The sequence below is a fragment of the Aegilops tauschii genome, chromosome 3 (genome assembly GCF_002575655.3).
Source record: "Aegilops tauschii subsp. strangulata cultivar AL8/78 chromosome 3, Aet v6.0, whole genome shotgun sequence".
NCBI classification, from domain to species: Eukaryota; Viridiplantae; Streptophyta; class Magnoliopsida; order Poales; family Poaceae; genus Aegilops; species Aegilops tauschii.
The window spans coordinates 542,932,419-542,941,567 of NC_053037.3; the positions used below are offsets into that span (position 1 = coordinate 542,932,419).

A 9,149-nucleotide genomic window follows, 5' to 3' on the forward strand; every position below is an offset into this window, starting at 1 on the left:
CAAATTGGAGTAAATCTTCCATCCTCTTTAGTAAATGCAGCAAACAAAATTCTCGTAATAAATTAAGAATATTTCCCTTGCTCCTAATACGGACTCTAACAATTTACACCTTGGGCTTGGGCACCCTCTCATCCTACCTGGGCTGGGAAGAATAGATCTGTAGTCCACAACTTGATTATTGATAAATTAAAGCTAAGCTTACTTGTTACAAACCTAATTGGCTTTCTGTTTGCACACAAACATGTCACTGTGTACCCTGGCGTCGAGTGTGATAAGAAAGCCGACATTGCTGGAGGAGTCTCGCCGATACGCAAGACACGCCAATGAGATCTTTTGAGGACTCGAAACCCCACACGTCTTGGAGGGACCCCATCAGGGAGCACTTTTTATCGGATGCCCTAGGTCGACCTGAACGCCCATAGGGTCTCGTGGATCGCAGCCACTGAACATGAAGGACAAAGAAGAACGGGGAAGAATATAACGAAGGACAGATAAAAAGATAAAGGTAAAAGTGGTAGATTGTTTGATTGGGCGTTGCTCAATCGGCCATCATGTCTCTTATATATATGAGGTGGCTGAACTTTCTTTACAAGAAAATGACACCAATTTTCTTCCAAATTTTTACTATATTAAGGGAGGCATAACATGACTATACGAGTGGACTAGAAATTTAACATGAAGTCATCTAGGTCATGGTCTTGCCAAATCGTTGAACTGCAGAGAAGTCACCAAAGCCTGAAAAGCCGCAGATCAAAAACTACGACCTCCACTAAATCTCGTAGGCGCCACACTAATAAAGATGATGCTGGAGGCTTCAACTGGGAACGGAACCACCGTTCACCGCCACCCTAACAAACTGTGCAAACCGTAGCCTTACCATGCATAATGGACCACAGGAATCTACACTTGTGAGCGATTTACATTATCACATACAACACCATTGATAATGGAAGGCTCGAGGAAGAAGTATTCGTCGGATAAACGTCTGCCGCCATCAATGGCGCACCACGGAGGCGCTTTATTGTGTGATCATGCCATCACCGGTAAAAGGGCCCAATTAACGGACATCAAAATCCTACCTAAAACTCGCAAATCGGACGAAACTACATCTCCGTTAGGTAGACCAAGCCCCCCCCCCCCCCCCCCCGCACCGGCAGGACCAACAGAGGAGAAGAGGGTGGCAACCTACCGATAGTGGAGAAGTGGCGGCGTGGTGCGCCTAAAAAAACGTTCTCTTGCTCGGGTTAGGATAGACATCACCCATACAAACGGATGAAGAGTGAACACATGACTGAAGGAGGAGCGAGCGACATTCTCCTAGCAATAGAGCAATAAATTTTCAAACTTTTCTATGTCTTTCTCGCCAGTCGGTTGTTATGTCTACGTTGAACCCCCCGCCCCCAAGCGCGTGCGCACAAACAAGCACACACAAGCTGGTAGCTTAGTGATTGAACCTGCTGCATTAAAAAAAGATTAAACTTGCATAAAATTATGAAAAATGCATCCACAATATTCTTAATAAACCGGCCTTGGATAAAGGTCGATTGTTTCAGATGGATAATCCTAGTCATAATAGGACCCACCCTAATGGCATGCGCCTTAGCTAGCATATGAAAGATCACGTTAATAACCGTGCTCATCCTGAACTATGTGATATCCTTCGCTCCCACTACCTTTGGGATTAACGTCACGACACCATAGTTCACAAAGCGAGGCGTCAAGCACCCCGACATAGAAATCCTAGAAAATGTCCATCGCCACCCCTTTGATGGCACTCCAAAATTTGAAAAAGAACCGTACGTTCAAACCATCGAGACCAGGTGCCGAATCCGGACGCATGGACACAAAATAGCAGCTTCGACATCATTTTTCGTGTAAGAGAGGAGGAGGAGGGCATTCTCTGCTTCCAACACCTTGTCGGAGCCGGTCAACGTGTCCGGGTGCAGCCCCACCCCTCCCCTAGGTTGTTTCTAGAACTAATCTTTGTAGAAGTCGTCCACATGAGTTTGGATCTCAACCTTGTCATGGAGCAACACAGGTCCATCCCAAAGCACTGCAATGGTGCAACGCCTACGGAGACCATTGGCAATGGCATGCAAATACGTTGATGTACTGGTGGAGGTGTGGCCGGCTAACCTGGACTCTAAAGGGTTGCATTGTCATTTCATAAACTTAATTTTCAAATGCATGACATATGTCTCCTTTGCCATTAACATTAATTCTCGACCTTTTCACTGCTTTCGGTGCACTCAAAGATATCCGACAAGGTTGTTCGTTGTCGCTTCTTGTTGTAAATTAACTATCACTTTGTCTGCAAGAAGCCTTTAATTCTAATCATTTGGAAGATATCCAACTGGCCCTCTGCCCCCATACATTCCTCGATGTGTGTGAATTACTCGATTGTTTGTGGTAGGGCGGATAATAATTATGCCTCCATTTTTGCCCATATCATTATATTTCTTGTGATATTTCTCGGGAAAGCACCAAATTGGAGTAAATGTTCCATCCTCTTTAGTAAATATACCGATCAAATTTCCCGTAATCAAATGAAGAATATTTCCGTTGCTCCAAATATGGACTATAACAATTTACACCTTGGGCTTGGGCACCTTCTCATCCTACCTGGGCGGGGAAGAACAGATCTGCAGTCCACACCTTCATTATTGATAAATTAAAGCTAAGCTTACTTGTTACAAAGCTAATTGGCTTTCTATTTGCACATGAACACGTCAATGTGCACCCCGACGTCGAGCGTGATAAGCAAGCCAACGTCGCCAGAGGAATCTCGCTGGATACACAAGATATGTCGATGGGATCTTTTGAGGGACCCCATCAAGTAGCACTTGGTATGGGATTCCCTAGGTCGACCTGAACACCCCTAGGGTCTCGTGGATCGCTGCCACCGAACAAGAAGTACAAATAAGAACGGAGAATACTAAAATGAAGGAGAGATAAAAAGATAAAGGTAAAATTGGTAGATTGATTGATTGGGGGTTGCTCAATCGGCCATCACATCTCTTATATATATGTGGTGGCTGAACTTTATTTACAAGAAAATGGCGGCAATTTTCTTCCAAATTTTTACTATATTAAGGGAGGCATGGCACTACTATACGAGTGGATTACAAAATTTAACATGAAAGGTGCCATGGAAGCATTGGTGCCCATGAATGAAATGGCAGAGGCGATGACAACGATGTTGTTATGGTGCGGTGGAGATGGTGCCATTAGCGCCGACCCGGCCGCGCTAGAGGCGGTATTGTCATTCTCCTCCTTCTTCTTCCTTGTCTGCTCCCTCGTAGACGGCTTCTGGGCGACATGGAGGGTGATCTTAGGGTTGTGGGATGTGTCCCATCTAGAGGAGATTGAGTGTATTTTGACTTGACGCAAAATTTATCCAAATCTTGGATTCGTTCCTTCTCCTTTTGATGCCACGAAGCTACCAATTTTTCCCAATTCATCCTTTTCTTGGATTTGGATCCATTTCTTTGCTATGGTCAAGGTGATTGTTTGTCTCAACAATGTTACCTTGGCTTCAAGGGTGTTCCAGAGATCCGGAGACGGATTGATTTTTGCTCACGGCGCGGCACCGGCCAGTGCAAGAGGAAGACGGCAACGATATATACTTACATACATGTGTGTTGTTTTCTAATTTTTTAAAGTTGGTCTTGTAAGAGTTGGAGAATTTTAGTATGTATGACCTTGGCCTTGTTGCACACACACACAAAAAATCCCAATACAAATTGGCGGTGAACGTCCAATAGATAGGCGGGGAAAACGAAAACCAAGAGGCGCCAGGCTCACGCACACCAACCAGCCGGTGTTCTGACGCGTGACACCGGGCGTAGGGCGATTCTCTCATTCTCTGGCAGGAAGTAATTACGTGTGGTCCAGCTACATATAGAACGGGGAGCACGGCGCTCGCCCAGCACCCAGCACCCGCTATATATTGACCCTCTCAGGTAGTCCAAGTCCAGTACGCCATTGGTCAAAGTCCCCTTTCTTCGTCTCCGGCCACCTCCTAGTCCCAGTCTCCCAGGTGAGCCTTCCTACCCCCCTGGCCAGGAACATGAATGGGTGGGAGAGGACGCTGATGAATCAGGTGGGCAGCGCTGGCCTTGGCGTTGGCGGCTCCGGCGGGATGCGGCCGTGGCAACCGCAGATGCAGGATGTGGTGGGCCATGCCGCGGCGGCCGATCCCCAGTTTGTGAGGCTCCGGGACAACGCCCGAGAGAAGATGTAAGCTCTTGCTGCTTTTCTGTACTCCAACTGCGATTGTGTAGATTACAGTATTTCGAGAAAAACTGGAACGCGAAGTAGTCGTATCCAGTGACCTACTCAACAACAGTATCACGTTTATCACTCTGCCTTGTATCATTCCCAACAAATACTTATCATCAGAGGTGATCAATCGTGGACTACGTACCTGAAACTTCACAGGGGCTTGCATATAAATTTTGCATATTTAAGGGCTGCGGTTGAATCCCTGTATTAGTTACAAAAAGATATCTTCTGCTCTATCAAAGCTAATGATCTGAATCTGATATTAATTCACAGATTGGAGTTTTTGCACACGTTGCAATTGCTGCCTCTCTGGCGGCCGCGTCTCCGGGCGCTTGCGAGGCGGCTCGAGGAAATCTTGTTTAGTAAATACCCAAACAAGGTGTTCCTCTCTTTCCTTCTTTTTTTGTAGCTTTGGTTTTCAGGCAACCAAGTCTATTTCCGGGCAAGATATCAAATATTACCACTTAATTAATGATGTAAGTTGTTGATATCTCTTGTTGTTCGGGCAGATGGAGTACCATAACATGACGAGGCGACCAATGCAACCAACTATGATGTTTGCTATCAAGACCTACACCGCTCAGAACCGACAATACCGACAAAACCAACAATCGTTAAGACAGATAGCATCTTCTTCCCCTGGCTATGGGGCGATGAATCTGACATCCAATATCATGCAAGGTGCGAGTGAAAATTCTAGAGTGTCTTATGTGACTGGCAATGTTGGCTCTTTGTCATCTAGTGCACACATAGTTCTGCATAGTGCCAACATGGATACCTCGCTGCCAGGTATTGATAGATTTACTGAGATCTTGCTCATACATATTCTCATTAGGGCTAGTAGTAAATGTGTACATTGAACGGGTGTTGATATAAGATATGATATTAACTGCTGGTACGTTGATATTAGGTTGAATATTAATTGTGCATCAGTTATGTGGTAAATGAATGCCGATATCGATATTTGGTATGATATTAATTGCATGCTAAACATGTTCAACGCTCACTATTGCAGCAATATAAGTCGCTGGATTAACATATGGTTTGATGCCTAAGATTAGTTGGATATGTAGACATTGGTGTGGGGTTCTAGCCTAGGAAGCTAACAGCCAGCAGCATACTATACTAGATAAAAATCAACTTAGGTGGTAAAATACACCACTATTTTTTAGTCCAGCACTTGTGTTCAGAATGAAGCCATGCATCCACTAAGTAGATATTATGTGATAAAAAAGCTCCAAGTAAAATGCTAACCTGAAAGATGTATTACCGGAACAATTTACCCATATTTATCTGAATTTTCCAATTACACATAGTCGATTATTAAATCTTGGGAGTATTTTTTCCCCTAGTTTGCCTGACCATGTTTCCCGTTTACTAACCTCGTATGTCTTGCATTTTTTTCTAGAAGGAGATTCTCTTGGGCATGTGAACACAATGCTTTCACTAGGGATAACCCCTACACGACATGATCTTTCTGGAGCGTCCATCAACAACCTGTTAACACACAATCTGGATACACGTGAATCCAACCGATTCTCTGTAATAACTATATATTGTGTTAATGCTTTACAAATACGAAATATTATTGTTACTATATGTATCCCTAAAGCTCTGCTAAACACTGCAGCCCAAGGTGGCGCAGGCACGCCCAGCGCCAATGAAGGATCTCCCAAGGGAACCAAAGTTCACCTGTCCAGTCTGCATCAATGAGCTGGTCGATGCATCGTCTACTATCTGCGGCCACATCTTCTGCAAGAAATGCATAGAGGCCTCCATCCGATTTCAGAAGAAGTGCCCTACCTGTCGTAGGAGGCTGACCTTGAGAAATTTCCACCGCATCTACCTCCCGGCGATGGATTGAGCTGATCCAGCCATTCTGGGCGTGGTGGAGCATCAACACCCGACCCTTCCTCCTCAACGGCATTTTTTTTATTCTGTCCGAACTATTCTTCATGGTGTTATCACTAGAATCCAATTTTTGCTCAACGATTTAATAGGTGCTCGACACATAGTGAACAGACTTTTAATCTGCATCCTTGGTGGTAAAGGATACCGTTCTCGTGGGAATTTGAAACATGTGCCATGGTATTGTGAACATCTGCAAAGAATTACAAATATATTTTTTGCTTGTCAGGGTATATGCTGTGTTCACGCACTCTAGGATATGTGTCTGTGCAAGGCTATCACGTTTAATTAGCAAGAGCAATAGACACTGTTATTGGTCGACCGACTAGGAACAAGTTGAGTAGAGCCCTAAAAGACATCAGACTGATAATTTATTTCCAATTGAGATATGGCCCAATCTCCCTTAAAAGACATAATTGTGTTTCCTCACACTACTTGCCTGCTTGGCAATTCCTTACCGAAACAGTCTCCAACTAGGACAGGATGCTCTCCTTCCTGCTATTATATATTTTTGCATCCATCCAAGATACTATGGCCGTCGCTAATATCTTCTATTCTTTCACACTAAGTGGTGCTTCCATTATATGGGCCTTGGATTTTGGGCAATAGCATATATGTGTCATTCTTTTGCCAACATTTGTCTATATATTCGGATCTATTGACCAAACTAGCAGTAAAAACTCTTCTGGGAAATAAAAAAGAAACATTGAAATGCATCGGAACAACCTTCTTCATCTGCCCGATGAGCCAACCTATCATTTTTCATCGCAGGCGGAAAGTAATCGAGGCTATAGTCCTACTGTACCATCACCCTGGAGAAAAAACCCTTGTAATCCAAGTAGTAGCCAGCGGCACAACAGCGACAGGACACCAACTGAACCCGTCGGAGCGGTTAGGAGTTACGAGCACATGGTGGTTGCGGCCGGGAAAGTTTGATACCTTCACATACAACTAGTTACTTTCTGGCCAGTATATAAGGCAAGCAGGGTGTTGTTGAAGTAGGTTCATAGGACCAGAGATCTAGTCGCTATGCAAATTGGACATAGCTCAAATGATTAGTTTTCTTGTAGTGGGACCATCCCACTAGGGTTCAAGTCCTGGAATTGACACTAGTGTGTACATTTTTCTGGATTTATTTCAGCCTTTCTGGCGATGTTTCATTCAGTGTGAGGAGATGTTCTTGTCCACTAGCTACGAAGCGCCTATAGGGGCAGGGTGTGTGTGCGTGCGTTCACAGGGGTGAGTGTATGTGTGTGTATGTGGACATCTGTGATTGTACCGTGTTAAAAAGAAATTTTGCTGGGATCACATCAAGAAGAAGGAGCAGATAGAGTCATGTTGGTGATGTGTTTGTTCGTGTTCGAAGCAACAGTATGGTATGCCCGTTCCACCGGTCAGGCAAACTAGCAACTCTGGTATTATAGTATATTCTCATTACATTGATGTACTTAGTCCTTTCACACACACTATTTTGTTGATCTTATTATAAAGAGATATTTACCATTTTGATCTCCTTATTTCTCAGGGCAAGTACCACAGGGTGAATTAAGCAGGGGCTATACAAGTTGACACATCATATTTGTGAGTCGGAGAAGAGTGGAGAAGAGGAGAGAGAAGATGAGTGGGTTGTAAACTTACACTTTGTGAGAGAAGAAGGTGAGCAAGGCAAAATGACATTGCATGTAGAGCCAATATCTATTTTGTGGATAGGACATTGAAATGTCAAGGTTTACCAGCTAGATGGGATGAATAGGAGATTCTAAGATTTATCCCCAAAAGGTAAATGCGACAGGTATGAAGAAATAGAACTACATCTATGCGACAACCAGATCATAAACCATCATATTTCAAGAACAAGTATGAATAAGTTCTTGGTCACTACTCTACCAGCGCACGAATGCCTAGAAGTGGCAGGCAGAAAAATCCTAGCAGTGACGGGCAAGGCTCTTAGGGGCGCCCGGCACCGACCTCCCGCCACTGCTAACAAGGCATCAGTGGCGGGCGTGTGCCCGCCACTAGTAAAGACCTAGCAGTGGCGGGCTTTACCTAGTGCCCGCCACTAGTATAACCCACTAACGGCACTAACGACACAAACTAGCAATGGCGGTCGTCAATATTCACCCGCCATTGGTATGATTTTACTAATTAAAAAAATATGCACATCCTCGAGGCGCAACGGAGGCACTCCACGGTGCGGCCCTACCCCAACTCGGAAGCCGACACACACACACATGCATGCAAAATCTACGGTGGCAACACCGCCGTGCGATGGATTGATACATCTCCAACGTATCTATAATTTTTCATTGTCCCATGCTATTATATTATCTGTTTTGGATGTTTTATATGCATTAATATGCTATTTTGTATTATTTTTGGGACTAACTTATTAATCTAGAGCTCAGTGCCAGTTTTTGTTTTTTCTTTGTTTTTGAGTTTTACAGAAAAGGAATATCAAACAGAGTCCAAACGGAATAAAAATTTACGATGATTTTTTTGGACCAGAAGGCATCCACGGAGCTTGGAGGCCAAGTCAAAAGAGTCCCGGGGGCTCCACAAGCCTCCAGGGCACGACCTAGCGGGAGGCACCCCCCTGGCTTGTGGGCCCCCCAGGTGACAATCAAGCAGGTGATAGTCATAGATAGATTAAGCATGGAAGCAAACTGGCTCAAGTAAACGCAGGAGAGATACATGCCACTGGGTCAGGCCCGAGCGGCTTGGGGATGATGCAGCCCGAGGGGCGCCCCCAGCAAGGTAAGCTAAAGACATAAAAAAGGGATACATGCCGCAGGGACGGACCCACGCGTCCTAGGAATGATGCAGCTCTGGGGGCGCTCCCAGCTAAATAAACTTGGAAAATGTCACCTCATTCTGTTGATGAAGGAAAGTTGAGGCAGCTGAAGGTGCGCAGCAAAGGGGTTGCTCCTCACGAGCCACCGGGGCCCTGAGCCTCAGGA

The 9,149-nt window shown here is 44.9% G+C and overlaps 1 protein-coding gene across 1 annotated transcript; it reads left to right on the forward strand.

The window, feature by feature from the left end:
- The first annotated feature begins 3,646 nt into the window (after positions 1 to 3,646).
- On the forward strand, positions 3,647 to 7,046 carry LOC109742781 (probable histone acetyltransferase HAC-like 1). Its single transcript, XM_040403031.2, has 5 exons — positions 3,647 to 4,239; positions 4,558 to 4,663; positions 4,794 to 5,073; positions 5,693 to 5,826; positions 5,915 to 7,046. Exons 1-5 carry the CDS (start codon positions 4,070 to 4,072, stop codon positions 6,146 to 6,148), a joined length of 924 nt encoding a protein of 307 aa, XP_040258965.1. The 5' UTR covers positions 3,647 to 4,069; the 3' UTR covers positions 6,149 to 7,046.
- The last annotated feature ends 2,103 nt before the right edge of the window (positions 7,047 to 9,149 follow it).

What these genes read in the sequence shown, in the direction of transcription:
- LOC109742781 (XM_040403031.2), top strand. Translation starts at nt 4,070, where the DNA reads ATGAATGGGTGGGAGAGGACGCTGATGAATCAGGTGGGCAGCGCTGGC. An exon ending in CATGGATACCTCGCTGCCAG is followed by an intron (nt 5,074 to 5,692) that starts GTATTGATAGAT and finishes ATTTTTTTCTAG; the next exon opens with AAGGAGATTCTCTTGGGCAT. An exon ending in GTGAATCCAACCGATTCTCT is followed by an intron (nt 5,827 to 5,914) that starts GTAATAACTATA and finishes TAAACACTGCAG; the next exon opens with CCCAAGGTGGCGCAGGCACG.